Below are 17,132 nucleotides of genomic sequence, written 5' to 3' on the forward strand. Positions count from 1 at the left end.
AACGCTTCGCCATCAACCTTTGAGCTCACTGTCCTGCGACGCCACCTCCGGTGATCTTCCTGTAATTACCCCCTTTCTGTTCGCTCACTTCCTCCCTGATATGGGCTTTCCTTTACAACTTCCCTAGAGAGTTATTTTCTCTCAAACTTTCCCCCTCCTCTGGTGTTGCCTTATTCTGTTGATTCATAGACTGCCATAAAAAATAAAAACAGCCTCTTATGAAATACAATTTCCCATACGCAAACAATTATAAAAAAAAAATTCAACTTAATGGAGTTAAATTAATTTAATGGAGAAAATTATAATATTTGTGCACTTATCCTGCCTCTTACTGAGTAGATGTGTGTGAGGGTGGTAGCACCAGTCTCCCTACATCCCAACGGTGTTTTCCTCTCCCATGGAGGTTGGTGCTACTATACACTATTCACTATTAATGAGCTTCTTAATTGATAATTAACTCAAGGATTGTGATGGTTAAAGAAAACTTTAAATCAAATACTGCGGGGTAAATTTTCTAACCTTTACTGTAATGCAATTATTTTTCTCTTTGATGGATAACTCCTGCTTGCTTGTCATTAATCTATCCATGTGTGAGTGTGCTTGCGTAGCTCCTGCGTGCTATGTTGGTATGTTGGCTCCTATTGCATTTTCATTTTCATAACATATCACAGCATATTCTGGTGCTGTGGGGAAGCTATTGTTGAAGTTACGATTAAATAGCACAATCCACGCTACGCTATTTATAACGGCTTTAAACATCGACAAAGCAATCTAATTGATTGACAGTGTCAACATTGCCCCTAACCCCATCTCTTCCAGGTTAAGGTGAATATGATTGGCAGTCAATTGCTGATTCCAATCTGGAGAAATTATAGACCAATGATAGATGGTCATGGCTGTACAATTTAAGTCTGTTATTAAATCAAATATTTTTCTACTTTAAGTCACTCAGTACGTTTACATGCACAGCTTAATTCGATTAAAGCCATAGCTCGATTATGCTCCTCAATTGGACAACTGCAATTGTCCGCGTATACATGGCGGTGAGTAAATCGATTCATTGGCCGAAGCGTGTCATGCCCCGGTACGATAGGTGGCACTGTGCCCATTTCAACTAGTGGTAATAGAGCCACCAGTTGACCTCTTTACGTCACCAGCAACAACAAACTCATTCGAGAAAGCGATGTTTCAGCAGACAGCTGTCAGTTCACTTCGTGTCCATATCATTTCTCCGACGCTCCATTGTTCCGACCTCTCGGTCGTATGCGGACTGCTGAGCAGCCGGAGGAGTCGGCATACGACCGAGAGTATGCCGTATGCCGACTCCTCCGGCTGCTCTGCAGCAGCAACTAGGGGTGGGAATTGGCCAAAATGTAACGATTCGATAGTATTGCGATATTTGGGCCACGATTCAATATTATTGCGATTTTGCGATACAGCAAGTATTGCGATTTGATCCTGCGATATATTGCGATTCATGTTTCCCATATTATTCAAAGGCATTACAAAAAATGAGGAAAATAAGACTGATCAACTCACTTCAAATGTCACATTAAATTCTGTGAACAATATTATCTTCTACACATTAACTGAAGTGCAAAAACTTAGGAGGGTAGTGAAAAAACGTTGTCCTTGAACATTCAGGACACAAAACCATAGTAAGAGACTTCTCACATGAATGCTAATCATATAAATAAGAGTAACTTAGAGCTTCAAATTGAGAAAAATAAACAAAAATGTGTACTGCTAGAGTCCAGTCCTGTTGGCTGCAAGGTCATCAACCAAAATGTTAAATTAATTTGGTATATTGGCATTTTTGTTCAGTTTAGTTTAGTTTAGTTTAAGTTTATTTCGGACATGTTAAAAGAAATAAAACATAATACAGAAATGGACAGACATAACATATAAATACTTTGCAAGAACAACATATGAACAAAAAAAGAAATACATATGTAGCCTATATAATAAAAAAAATAATAATAATAATAATTGAAAAATAACGGTAATTTGATTTTTTTGTTTTTGTTTTGTTTTGTTTGTTTCATATCCGAAAAGGAGTGGGAAGAAGTAAAACTTATTGACTCCCACCCCTTATTCATAAATTATTTATCAGGTTATCTAGTCATTATAATATATACAGTAAGTTAATTTATGAGTTATTTAACTGGATTTATTCTAATATATTATTATATTTATATACATATAGATTTATTCTAACATATGATTACTAATCTTTATCTCTCTATATAGTCATATTCATACATACAAAGACAAACTGAAAGTAACATGAACCGAGCAACAAAAAACTAAGTGGGAAAATCATACCCAAATAAATAATAATAAGCACCTTGTGGTTGTCAGACACCCTCATTTCTGTACATACTGAAAATAATTTCTTTGTATTTCTTTTTGAACTGGATTATGTTTGGACATTCTTTTAACCCCACATTCAAACTGTTCCATAGTTTAGTTCCACAGATAGAAACACAAAAGCTCCTTCTTGTTGTTCGTATGTTCCTGATTTTGAAGTTAAATTTTCCCCTTAAGTTGTAACCCCCTTCCCTTTCAATGAATAATTTTTGAATATTTCCAGGCAGTGAGTTGTTTCTTGCTTTAAATATTATTTGAGCTGTCTGTAGATTAACAAGATCTTTGAATTTCAGTAGTTTTGACTGTAAGAAAAGAGAATTTGTGTGATCCCTATATCCTGCCCTATGAATGACCCTTACAGCTTTCTTTTGCAGAGTGATGAGTGGATGTATTGTGCTTATGTAATTATTTCCCCAAACCTCTGCACAGTAAGTTAAATAAGGAAGGACTAGTGAACAGTATAGAATGCGGAGTGTTTTGTGATCCAGAACCTGTTTTGCTCTATTTAATACTGCAATGCTTCGTGACACTTTGGTTTGTACATGATTAATATGAGATTTCCAGCTGATTTGATCATCTATTGTAACCCCCAGAAATTTGATCTCATTGACTCTTTCAATAGCAACCCCATCCAATTGAATTTGCATTTGTGTATTAGATCTGCAGTTCCCAAAGAGGATTATTCTTGTTTTACTCAAATCTAATGACAGTTTATTTCTATCAAACCATAGCTTAAATTTAATTAATTCTGTATTAATCTCTTGCATTAGGAGTTGTAGATCACTACCAGAGCCAAAAATACTTGTGTCATCTGCAAATAGCACCAGCTTAAGTACTTTTGATACCATGCATATGTCATTGATATATAAAATAAACAACTTAGGGCCCAAAACTGACCCCTGTGGGATGCCACAAGTAATGTCCAAACATGCTGAACAACAGTCACCCAACTTCACAAACTGTTTCCTGTTGTTCAGGTAACTCCTCACCCAGTCCAATACTGTTCCCCTGATGCCATACTGCTCTAGTTTCTTGATTAATATGTTATGATTTATTGTGTCGAAAGCTTTTTTATGGTCTATGAATATTCCAACTGTATACTGTTTCTGATCTATTGCATTTGTGATTTCTTCAATGGATTCTATCAGTGCCAGTGATGTCGTTCGTTTAGATCTGAACCCGTATTGGCTTTCAGAGAGTAATTTGTGTTTGTTTATGAATTTGTCAAGTCGATTATTGAAGAGTTTTTCTAAAATTTTTGAGAATTGAGGGAGTAGTGAGACAGGTCTGTAGTTTGTGAAGTGGTGTTTGTTCCCAGATTTATACAGAGGTATAACTTTTGCTATTTTCATTTTGTTTGGCACTGTACCAGTCTGAAAGGATAAGTTACAGATATATGTTAATGGTTTAACAATCCCCATCATCACATTTTTCACAACAGACATATCAATGTCCTCACAGTCAGTAGATCTCTTATCAGTACATTTTGAAATTATATCTATAATTTCTTTCTCCTTAACTGCTGTGAGGAACATTGAATTCAGATTCCTTTCAATTAAGTTATTGCTATCTTCCTCCGCTGTTTCTAGATCAGGGATTTTTTTTGCCAGGTCAGGTCCAACACTTACAAAGAATTCATTAAAACTGTTAACTACTTCATTCATGTTATACTTTTCGGAGTTATTAACAATGAAGTACTTAGGATAGCTTACTTGTCTGACAGTTTTTTATTACAGTGTTCATTATGTCCCATATTCTTTTAATGTTATTTTTGTTGTCCTCTAATATATTGTTGTAATATTCTTTCTTAGCTGTTCTCAATATATTAGTTAATTTATTTTTATACCTTTTATATTTACCTTCCGCCTCTTTAGTTCTTAGTCTAATGAACTCTCTATAAAGTGTATTTTTCTTTTTGCAGGCATTTTGTAACCCTTTAGATATCCAAGGACGGTCATTATATTTTAGTTTCCTATTGATTTTTTTTAGAGGACAATTTTTATCATATAAAACTCTGAATATTCTTAGGAATTCATCATATGCACTGTTCGTGTTATTGTCATTATAAATGACATCCCAGTTTTGTGCCATCAAATCATTTTTGAATAAATTTATTGATTCCTCTGTTCTCATCCTTCTGTATTCAGTTTTTTCGATAGGGTAGATAGTCTTATAGTTCATGTCATATACTGTGAAAATCGGTAGATGGTCGCTGATGTCACTGACTAATAGCCCACTTATAGTGTTATTTAAAATATCATTTGTAAATATGTTATCGATCAAAGTGGCACAATGGGAGGTAATTCTGGTGGGTCTGGTGATTTTGGGATATAAATTCATGCTGTATATTGTATTAATAAAGTCATTGGTCATTTTATGTTTATTTGGATTGAGGAAGTCGATATTGAAGTCTCCACAGATGAAATTTGTTTTGTGACTTAGTTTTGAGAACATTCCCTCCATCCAGTCACTGAAGAGTTCAACACTCGACCCAGGTGTTCGATATATACAGCTTATAATTACATTTCTCTTTTTTTCCTTGTATATTTCAATTGATATACATTCCAGAACATTGTGAACAACCATTGACATATTATCTATCACCCTGTAGTTTAAGGTTTTGTCCACAAAGATCGCGACTCCTTCTCCACCTTTGTTTTGTCGATCTATATGCATAAATTCATACCCTTCCAGCTCAAAGCCCCCCCCCCTTTCTGCGTTAATCCATGTCTCAGTTACTGCGATAATGTTGAATGGTTGTGTAAATTGTCGCAAGTAATCCTTGATGTTTGCAAAGTTAGCATACAAACTCCTACTGTTAATGTGTATAATTGATAGTTTGCCATCCTTGTCAATTTGGTTATACAGTTCATCAGTGTAGTAGCAGCAGTTATTGTTGATTGAGCTGAAGAAGTTGTTATCCGGGTCTATATCATACTCCATATCCTGTGTATTGTGATCAGTATAGTTAAATGTTTGTAGTTCCAGATGTTCATGTTCACTAATCCTCAGAGTTGTGTTGCTGTTGCATCCAGGTGTAGAGTGACTTCCTTCGGTGTGAGCCATGTTTGTGTGTAGTTACCTTACAGTCCAGCATGTGTTGATCATTGGTATTTATCCAGCTCCTCGATTCGTCTTACCATCAGCACTTTAGCCTCCTCTGGTGCTCCGTTGAGTTTTATGAATGTCTTACAGTTTGAAGTCCAGGTGTGTTGGATTTTTTTCTGCTTTCTTAGGAACCTTGCTTTCCTGGCTATATCTGCATTATGCTTAGACAGATGCTCGTTGATGTAAACATTGGATCCTTTGAGTTTTCTTCCTTGTTTTAGCAGTGCAGTCTTGTGTTTCCTATTGACAAACCTCATGATGATAGCCGGATTGTCACCCGCGTTTTTCCTGGGCAGCGGGTGGCAAGCTTCGATGTTGCCACAGTCCAGCTGTATCCCCTTGGACTGCAGGAAAGTAGCCACCTGATGCTCCGTGGAGCTAGCATCCAGATCATCGAGTTCACCTCCCTCGCCAGTGGACACCGCCCGTGCGTATGTCCGGGGTTTGATGTGGAGCCCGGTGATGATAACATCGTTGATTCTGGTGTACTGCTCCAGATCTGCGACCCTGCTTTCTAGGAAGGCAAGCTGCTTGTCCTTCTCCGCATTTTGGATGCGGAGAGCTTTAACTTCCTCGACCTGCTTTTCTGCTGCAGCCTTACAGCAGAGACTTCTTCAGCAAGGAAGTCAAGCGACTTTTTAATATCTTCGATCTCCTCCAGCGATGGTGCTTTCTTTGGGCCCATGCTTGTGACCGTGCTTAGCGTGCATATATGGGTTTCTTCAGCTTGGTGTTTAGTTCCTAGAATCTGTTTTACTTACTGTGGCCCGCAACAACTCTCTTGTCGGGCTGGTTAGATGGAGTTCACTCCACAAATGTTATATACTGGCATATTGGCATTTTTGTTCAGAAAAAGGAGTTAGTCAACATGCCACATGCTAACAGATTAAACAAAATAATATATATACGTATATATATATTTTTTTTTTATATATTGCAATACTTTGCGCTACTGTATCGATATAATTGCATGCGCAAAATATCGCGATACTGAACAGAATTGATTTTTTCCCTCACCACTAGTAGCAGTAGAGTGGAGGACCCTTGTTCTCGTTTCCATCTGCAGAGCAACAGTGTTTGTTTCCCTTCGCATACACACAGGGTTATTATTCAAAAGTAATCACTTGACACCTCCAAGTCAAATAAAACAAGCAGCAATCTAACTCCTTTATCCACGTGGATTAAAACACATTACTGGAGCATTCATTCACTCCAATGAAAACATTGATTCCCATTTAAATACCTCTGCTGATTACCCTGCTCTACTTTAACACAGATTAATTACTAGGTTTGTTAAAAACAAAATTCCAAGGCCGTCTTTCATTTGTGTTGGTCTGTTTTACCTCTAAATATGTTAGTCTAGAGATTGAAGAAGGCTTTTATGTGTATGCGTGTAGGTATCTCTGTATGTTGTGTTGGGAGTGCATGGCTGTGTATGGTGTTGAACCCTCTCCTGCATGCCACCATCTGGCTTGCTGATTTCTGTAGGGCTTGTACATCTAGATGTCACAATCGCAATGACAGTCTCCATTTCAGAAGCATAGGAGCATTCGAATGTTGTTTATTATGTATGAGTGCTATTCGGGTAATTGTTTAACCATTGCTCATGAAATTATTAATAATTATGGGGAGATATTTTTGAAACCGCCACAGCAGTTTGAAACCGTGTTTGAAACTGCCACAGCATTTCTAACGTGAGACATGGCAAAACAAAGTTTTCTAGGTTACAGAGTATTTAAGTTGATTTAGGATTCCACAGTGCTACAACTCTCATCACTGGATCCCCCAAATTCCCATGATGCATTAGGATGTGCAAGGCCCTATAGCAGTGGAGTAGAGTAGGTCTGGTCTCGACGCAGCCAAAGAGGTTTGCTTGGTTTTGATGAGAAACACTCCCAAGATCGATAGGAACCACTCAGGGGCTTCAGCATGATGAGCACTGTGTTTGGATGGACCTGCATCTCCATTATCTGCAGCCTCTCTTTCTGTCCTGTCGCCGTTATCTCAGCCATCGCTCCAGCCTCTCTGAAAGAGCCGAGACAAGAGAGGAACAAATCACAATGTTCCTGCAAGAACGAGCAGCCGTGAAAGGGTTTCATGTGTCTGGAAAACAGAGGAGTGCATCTTGGCCGTTTGGAAAATGTATATCCCTTTTTCAGTGATTACTTTGATTTAATTTGTGCTTGCATCTTCTTCCAACAGTATAGATTGTGTCTCGGATGGGATTGTATGCTTTACGGGAAGAAACAGCCGGTTTGAGATTCTGAGCATATGCTGGTGTCTGCAATATTGATGCCGTTCGTGATCCCACTCCATGAGGCCAAAGGATTATTCTGGGCATAAGGTCTGTTCCGCACAAATAAGCTGTTATTAATGCAGGTCAGACATAATTCTCTGAGTAATAGATTCCAAATCACTCGTTTGCTTCCACACTCAGAAGCAGCAGCGGCAGCAGCGATGACGGCATATTGTTTTGATTTATGTGTCCATTACAGCGTCTGAAACAAAGTATCATGTATCAAGCCACACGCGTGCTGTCATCGCAGGATTTACCCCCAAGTTAAACTCCTCCTCGGTCGACGCTGCTAACGGAGCAGGACCTACTGGCTGGTTGAGAATAACATAAAAGTGGCGGGGTGTGAACGTATTTCACAACTTATTTCACAGAGCCCCTCTCCTTAACTGAAATTGTGTCGCCGTGTTGGGTGCAAGAATGTGAAGTGTGAAAGAATGGGAGAAGGCTTAGAGACTTTAGGAATGGACTTTAGCCACTGCAGCCTCATATATTCAATTTGTCTTTGCTGGCAAGAAATCCCAGCTTTTAATCTTTTATTAATTTTTTTTGCTGTTACAAACCTGGTTCATAGGAAACATTAAAAGCATGACATTAGGTTATGATTTCTGTCTACTTATTCTTTCTGCTTCATATCCATTGCTCTCTAGACTGTGGTAATTGAGGCTGTAGGGGACTTTTGTGTGCAGTATAAATGAACATGGCCATTGATATGAGCATGAAATAAATTAAAGGAAAATAACACTGTATGAACACACCCAGCTATTAGAGAATAAGCATTGTGCCACAAGAATTGGATTTCATTACAAATTGAGAGCCGGCTTAGACATGAATGGGTGTGCCTGCCCCCCTCATGTATAAATGGAAGGATGTAATTAATTCACACTTTATCTTCATGGAAATCAATATGCAATTTACAGAAATGTTACTCAATCATAAGCTACTGGAGACTGGTCTATTGCATCGCCATGCAGCCTTGGTAGATAGCGGAGGATGATTTTTCTCCTCCAGAGTGGCCGATGATGACTATCTTCACAGAATGCTGAGAGTTTCACTCTCTCATTCTGGAGCTCATTCTCCTCGTGCAGAGGAGAAACTAATGGAGTTAAGTTCAGCAGGGAGGGTGACCATTGTGTCCGCCTGAGGGTTTTCTTTTGTAATTGAGTCTGTGTCCCTGTTACTGGCCCGTGATAATGAAACATTTCAGCATATGGATTCTGCTAATGGGTTCAGTTATGCCACAAGGATACATTGCAATACTCTCCAATGGTCTTTGATGGACAAACCTGTAAAAAAAAAAAAATAGGCTAAATAATGATTGTAATAACCCGTGCTTGTGTGGTGCTATGGTAACGAAAACCCGAAAAACTTTCCACACAAGCTTCTTATATTGAGTCATTTTCTGTAAACACATCCGTATTACAGCCTAATTTGCTTTTGAAAGGAGCCACTGATTTATGACGCATATTTTTTGCAGGGCCAGTGGATTATGAGTTGGTTAATGTCTGTGTATTAATGTGTGTGCACTGACATGCATGCATGTGTGTGTTGATTAAGTTGCTTGTTTTTATGTGCTTGTTTACGCTGTTGACGTCGTTCATTTTATTTCACAGACATTGCTGTACTGTGTGGGCAAGCGTACACTGCATACACACTTAATTATTTGATGTGCTTGTTTGTATGTAGAGGCTGTGTGTGTGTGTGTGTGTGTGTGTGTGTGTGTGTGTGTGTGTGTGTGTGTGTGTGTGTGTGTGTGTGTGTGTGTGTGTGTGTGACGGTACTCCAGAGATCTCATTACTTCACCCTCAAACAGAATACCTTGAAACAAACATACACAAGTCCGGCTGTGGAATCGTCAAAGTGTGTGTGTGTGAGCACTCGTGAGGTAGTGTCTGTCCACACACCCACAAGTGTGTGTGGTCGCTCGTGTGTGTGTGTGTGTGTGTGTGTGTGTGTGTGTGCATGCACACATTTGGTGTGTGTGTGAGAGAGAGAGAGAGAGAGAGATAGACCAGGGTTCTTGGGGTGAAGCAGATGAGACAGGTGGGTGTAGGGGGTGGGTGTGGGTGGGTGAATCACCCGCGGATGCTGGTCAAGGTCTCGGCTGCTGAGTGATCCGCGGCTGACAGCCAGTATCAGTAGAGCACAGGGACGGCTCCTCAGCAGTCAGCCTGCCCACCTCCACCCTCATCCCATCACCCCCTCCCCTCCCTCCCACCTCTCCCCCCATCCCCTGTCATCTCCGCTCCAGAGACCGCCTTCATCCCCCGTCCTCATCCTCATTCCACCGAGCCCCCCGCCCCACCCCCCCCTAAGCCTTCAGCTTTGTCAGCCAACCTTTTGCCTTCTTCATTCCTCGATCGATACTCCCCCACCCTCTCTCTAAATATTCTTATCAATCCCCCTCTTCCTCCCGCTTCTCCATGCCATTTAGCTTTTAGCTCATTCTCTCTCTGTCTCTGTCTCCATCTCTCGCTTCCACTCTCTTTCTCGCTCTCTCTATCTCTCCGACTTTGGTTCCTCTACTGCCCATCATTTGAGAGCGTGTGTTTGTGTGTGCGTGTATGTGTGTGTGTGTGTGTGTGTGTCAGAAAGACAGAGACAGAAAGTGAGTGAAAGAGATTGAGAGAAAGTGGAACTAAGTGAGAGAGAGTGGAGGCTAGAGAGAGAGAGAGAGAGAGAGAGAGAGAGAGAGAGTGGAGGCTAGAGAGAGAGAGAGAGAGAGAGAGAGAGAGAGAGAGAGAGAGAGAGAGAGATCACTAAATGAGATGAATATGAATATTTTTTATCTCACCAGACATAGCCTCAGGATATTTTGTTGACCTTGGTTTACAGTATGGTGCTCTGTTGAAATAATCAAATGTTCTGCAGTGTGTGTGTGTGTATATGTATGTGTCTGGGCGCTGGTGTGCGCTCACACGCCTGCATGGCTTCACACGACGGGACCCTTGAGGGGCATTTTTAATGATAGGCTTGTTTGCACCGGCTCTGCCTCTAATGATGTATTAAAGTACACTTAGCAACTAATTACAAGGCCACTCCCCACTGGCTTATCGGAGCCTGCGAGGACTGCGTGGAGATAGGAGCGTGCCCTGGAATTGTCAACACAGCCCACGTATGAATCAATAGTGTCACGACCCTGACTTTCATTACCAGTCGCTGGTGAAACACAGCGGAAGAGTCATCTTTGATTTTCTCAAAGCCAATCACATGGCCCATAAGCATGTGGAGACACTGCCCGGCTGCTGCTGTAATTACGCATGGCGAGTGGTTCAGGACGGACCGTGTCGGCCAGCGTCTTTAAAGCTTCCAGGGTGGATGTTTTTTTTTTTATGCTGGCCAGATCGTATACGTCGTACTTTGGATTGGCTTTATTATGTGAGTCGGGAAATGAGGTCGTCACAGCACAGTACAGGAGAACCAAAGGAATAACTTAGGATGAATAGATAAAAAAAAGTTTTTAAAAAGTTTTTAAAGTGCAAGGGAACCAAGTTCTTGATTTAATTCAAACAGCAGGCGGTGTGTAAAAATACATTTTTTGGGCTTGTAGTTCTAGGGAAAAAGGGTGAGGTGCATGTCTCCATAGTTACGACCCATATTTATATATTATACTTATTTTTTTAAAGCTTGTACCATCATTGTGTGTGTCATTATAATGAGCGATGTTGTGTATATAAATCGTTCCGCTCTGCTCCGGACTCAAACAGCATTCTTTTCGTGACGTCGCAAAGACAAGGCCCTTTGCCGTCAAGTCAAACATAAGAAAATAGGATTCAGGGTTTACTCCTCATTTTAAAACACTTTTTTTGTGCAATGCGTCTTGTCTTCATATCAAATCCTACATATTAATAATTTATTTACAATTTTACAATTTTTTTAATTACAATTTGTTATATAATCTTTAAGATATCAAATATGCTCCTCAATCATTTCCAAGAACTAAGTATCTCATAAGTAAATCATCCAACTGACAAAACTCACTTTGCATTCGTCTGTCTTCTCCCTCACACACCCTAACCCTAACACACACACACACACACATACACACACACACACACACACCCTATCAGCCGTCAGCAGCATCATCTGTAGCCCTGACACCCCCTGTCCCTGCCACCACTCCTCGTTCCACCTCACCCCGCCAGTCCCCTGGCTGGGGTGAGTGACGGGAACACAGGCTACCGATGGTTAGGCCCTGCAGGCTCTGGCTGTCCCTGTCGCTGGGCTGTCTGACACCGCCGCAGCCAGGGTGCCACCTGATGGAGGGGGTCGGGGTGGGGGGTGTCGGGTGTGGTGGGGTCCTTACACCTCTATTCACCTTCAGCGGACAACGATCGGTTGTTTTTATTCTCAGTGGAAAATGCAATATTTAAAAAATGGTTTCAGGATTAAAAAGGATTTTTACACTGGAAAGGGAAGTATTTTATTTTTCAAAATTTTGGCTTCGGGAATGTATGTGATATTTGTTAGCGCTCACTCTCCCTCTTGCACTCTATTGGTCGCTGGCATTGCTTTCCCTAATGCTGAACACTCAGGTCAGTTTGGGATGTGTGGTGGTGCGTATCCTAACCACGGAACATATTCGGCAACCTGTTGAGTTTTTTCCCCAGATGTTGACATTGATTAACAAGCACAGTAGCAGGCAATGAAAAGAAAATAAAACACATGGGATTGGATTTCAACATTACTATTAGCAAGTAGCAACTTTTTACGTTGAAGTCAATGGGATTTATTAAAGTCGTGCACCTGTGTAAAATATGTGAATGATGGAAGTTTGTTTTTCTCTCTCCCTCTCCTCCCCCCTCCCACCCGTCTCTCTCACCATTTGCCCTGCAGGAGTTCTCTTTGCTGCGATTGGATGACTTGGCGGACCAGCGGGTCAACATAGTTGGCTTTTCGGTCTTTAATAGAACCCACCCCTTCTTCCAGGACTTCCTGCTCAGCCTCAACCGATCTTGGCAAGAGAACTGTGACCACGCTCCATTTGCTGGCACACCGGTCAGTACACACACACACACACACACACACACACACACATATACTGTATGCAAAGCTCATACTTAATTTGGTAAATTGGCTGACGTTGAGCCCATTCAGTCCAAACAAAGGTTTCCAGGGAATAGCTTTTGCAGAAAGGTATATTATTAGGCTACTCTAGCTTGACTAAGAAGCAGACCCTTCTGGGAATACACAGAGATGACATTTAGGGAGTTGACATCTATTATTTAGCATTTATTACCAAAAGAGAGTTGTCTAAAAAACAGCTCATTAGTACAGTTTGGCTAAATTGTTGTTGTTTTCATATTCATACAATAAACTAAATGTGAAGCTAAGCAGCTACTATATACTCATACTACATATATCTTGTGAGAGGGTATGATTGGTGTGGTTCTTTTGCACTTAATGCCCACTGAAGGGACTTGAATATTGGCTTCATATATACACTATGTATATGGAGGTGTATACTTATTGTCTATCTGGCCAGTCCCAGATCTAGCTATTGTATGTTATCACATTTTAATAATTGAATGTGGTTTTTTTTCTATGTGGGCCCTAGTTGGATTTCAGGTTGACTCAGGAGAAACTGCCTTATTCATATGAAGGGTTAGGCTTACTGTTTCCATGTGATGAAAGTGTTTCTATGGCAATACATTGAGATTCTCTTCCACACCACTGCACAGGATATTCCCAGGTCGCTGTATATACGTACAGACCAGCGCCAGCATACTCGTATCCATGACTCAATTCACGGCCTGCTCTCTTATTATTTATATGTATGTCTCAATCTTTTCAGATATGCCATAGATTACACCCTCAGGCTTGGTTGTCTTGAACCCCTGAATGAATGCCTTGTTGTCTGAACTCATTTCTAGACAGACAAACACGCTGTGGTGGGCTTGTGCAGAAGACAATAAGAGAATGACAATGGCCATGCAAGTCACGCACTGAAATACTAATCATTTCCATATAGGTCAATCTCAGTGGTCTTTGTTTTTGTTTTTTTTTAAACGTTGACAGTTGCGAAATAAACAAAAGACAAGCAGACATGTGACAGACAAGCCCCGGCAGTTGACAGTCTCCCGTCACCCTGCCACTCATGAGCATAGGATGTGTGCATGACCTTGACACACATGTCATGTGACTTGTCCAAACAGCAGCCAGATCCTTCCTCACAGAGTGCCGGGGGTGCTATGGCCTACAGAGGAGCGTTATAGTCGCTGTGATTCATCAACAACATGAATTATTAGTGCCTCATTAGTTTCACATGTTCGTATACATGTTCTCAAAAAAATCAATGAAAGTGACAGTGAAATTGTGCATCCACGCACATCAGTGTCTATGTCAAACAATGGACGAGTAAAAAATGAAATGGAACTACTGAGTAGTACGTACCTAATGACCACTCTTCTAGAGTTGAGAGTGTTAAACACCCTGATATGGATTTGCAAATACTGAATTATTTGGAATGTCGAGCCATCATCAGAGCCAGATCCCACGAGGTTTCCCTGGTCTCTCTGCATTCAATACCATTTATATAGCGAGGTCCTAATGGACTGATGTATTGACAGATCTTTAGTTCAATCAGCTGTGTGTTAGGTTATTCATGGTATGAGCTTCCCTCTGTGAATACAAGAAATATATATAGTCCAATTAACATCTAATCAGGATTTTATTTTTCAATTTGTCTATTCTCAACCTGTTTCATCACCTAGTGGGAAAGAAACGCAAGCATGTGGCCGTTGCATGTGTGAGTGCGTTTGTTGCCCTTTAATTGGTTGTCTTCCTATCAAAAAAAGATGTGCTGATTTGCCTCCGTCCTTAATTGCCTTCATTGAATATGTGCTTTCTAATTAAGCCCCCAAGAAAATATAAAAAAGATAAAATATAAAAAAGTATTTGTATGAAATCTATGGCTCTTTTAAGCAACCTGTTGTTTGATGTTGAGTCCTATAGCCTATATCAATGGCCCATCATGTCTGATTAGCAATGACATATATAATCACTTATCTCTAATTAATCACAAGCAGTCTTTAAAGGGAAAACTCAATGCCTGCAGGCATATGTAATGCTCAAAGTGGAAAAGCGATATAAAGAATGAATCCCAGTGCATGAGTAAGTGGAGTAACACGATTTACACTTTGAGATGAAAAATGTTTCAAAAATGTTACCCTAAACGTGACTCCAAGTGTAAAATTCAATAAAACATTCAATGTATTTTGACAGCGAGGCTTTTCAACTGTTCGATTCACACAAGTGTCCATTTTTGATTGAGTGGCCACATTGTAGTTCTTCTCTACAAAATATGTTGACTCTGTTCTGCAATCAGTCTGAGGCCGCCATGGATACCAAGCATACACCTCTCTGACTCTCCGGCATCATTGCACAGCTGCACTCTCCTCTGGCCACGGCCCATGCCTGGCATCATGCATTTTAATTGTATTTGCATAGTGAGCTGCAATGTGTGTGTGTATGTGTGTGTGTGTGTGTGTGTGTGTACAGGGGTAGAGCAGGGGAATGACTGTCTCTCCTGCTGTTCTTTGGCACTGGCTGAGGGAGCCGGTTGGTAATTGGAATGGTCAGGGTTTGCCAGCTCCACTGGGGGGCAAGGCTGGAAAGGACAGAGTGAGAGAGAGAGAGAGAGAGAGAGAGAGAGAGAGAGAGAGAGAGAGAGAGAGAGAGAGAGAGAGAGAGAGAGAGAGAGAGAGAGAGAGAGAGAGAGAGAGAGAGAGAGAGAGAGAGAGAGGTGTTTTTTCTCAGTGCTGTCAGCAGATAAGAGTCTCGCTAATGATCTAATGGAATAATCTCAGGGCCACTCCAGGGATGGGTTAACCCCTCGTTCACCGCTAACAGGCTAGGCACTGGGGTGTGTGTGTGCGGGGTATGGGTGCTCTGCACGCGCACATTTGCAGGGTGTGTTTAAAGGATACAGATAGCAGAGCTACAGAAGGTTCAACTGTAAAGAATCCAAATGCACATGCTCACTTTCTCTCCTCCTCCCCTCCACCTCTTCCTCTTCCGCCTCCGCCTCCACCTCCACCTCCTGCAGCTCTCCTCTGCGCTGCTCTTCGACGCGGTGCATGTGGTGGTGGCTGCGGTGCAGGAGCTGAACCGCAGCCAGAATGTGGGCGCCACTATGCTGTCCTGCAAGACCTCCAAGATCTGGGAGCACGGCACCAGCCTGATGAACTACCTCCGGATGGTAAGACTGCTGCCCCCGCTGGACGGGAGAGGAGCAGGCACCTCTCCTCTTCATTGTTTGGCCATTTTGTGATTGTTCCCATGGGTTGAACTGCTTTTCTTTTAGTGTCCACATTGTCCAAGAAGTGTCCTAATTATGCTCAGTTTTTTTTGATGCACAAAAGAAAAACAGAATGACTTGTCAAATTTTTCAGAAAGGCACTGTAGCTTAGCAGCGAGGCCATTGTTTGGCCTGCACAAACTAATGAGATATTTAATAGCATAATAGGAGTGTATAATGAAGTTCTATGTTGAAGTTCTATGGCGCTGACTATATGCATTCAGTATTTGGTGGTTCTATACTTAGACTGCCCGTAGCTTATCATTCAGCATTTTACCCAGAGAGAGAATGAGAGCACCTGAAGAGATACAAATGGGTTGTCATTGGATAAAGTATGTTCTCTTTAATAAAGAAAAATAGCTGTCAGTGATTGGGCTGACGCCATCCTTGATAGTAACAGGATTAGGTGTAAGTAATGATTTATGTTTCACAGAATATTGACCAATGTGTTGGCCAGCCTTGCCCTTTATATCACCATGAAGTAGAAACATATCTTCAAAGAGACCCAAAAAGATACAAACATTTATTTATTCACACTTATTTCACTGAAAGCTACAAAGCTTTTTGAGGTTCATTATTTGCATTTAAGTCTTTAACACGTGTGTGTGTGTCTTTGGGGGACAGGTAGAGTTGGAAGGACTGACGGGTCACATTGAGTTCAACAGCAAAGGCCAGCGGTCCAACTACGCTCTGAGGATCATGCAGAATGGCAAGGACGGCCTCAGGCAGGTAAAGTACAGCGCATGTTTCTGCAGGGGGAAGAAGATAATTTCCCTCACTGTGCTGGTAGCTATGCACAGACCATAGTCGCCTCGCTCATTAGGTCTGGAATTCATTATATCAGCAGTGTTTGTCGAGAGGCGTTCCTCCGTCAACATAACCATTAGCCAACGTTACCGCCAGCAAGACGTCTTGCATTCAAACACAGCTCATCACAAAGCAGCATAAGCTATTACTGCACAATGCTTGTTGCGGTTCACTGATAAGCCAACTGAAGTAATTTGGAGCCGATCTGCCCGCATCGATGCTGGTTCCTAAGACTAAGATGTGGATGGAGGTGAA

General features: G+C 41.2%; 1 protein-coding gene across 2 annotated transcripts in view; it reads left to right on the top strand.

Annotated features, from left to right (window-relative positions):
- Positions 1-17,132, top strand: part of grik4 (glutamate receptor, ionotropic, kainate 4) — a gene marked incomplete at both ends in the record, with an annotated part of 136,235 nt that overhangs the window by 69,070 nt on the left and 50,033 nt on the right. For both annotated transcript variants that reach the window (XM_084467098.1, XM_084467099.1), the window contains 3 exons: positions 12,608-12,769; positions 15,819-15,971; positions 16,695-16,799. In XM_084467098.1, the coding sequence (XP_084323224.1) occupies positions 12,608-12,769; positions 15,819-15,971; positions 16,695-16,799 (420 nt within the window). The remainder of the gene's footprint in view (positions 1-12,607; positions 12,770-15,818; positions 15,972-16,694; positions 16,800-17,132) is intronic.

Source organism: Micromesistius poutassou (assembly GCF_964030765.1).
Source record: "Micromesistius poutassou genome assembly, chromosome: 4".
Classification (NCBI taxonomy): Eukaryota; Metazoa; Chordata; class Actinopteri; order Gadiformes; family Gadidae; genus Micromesistius; species Micromesistius poutassou.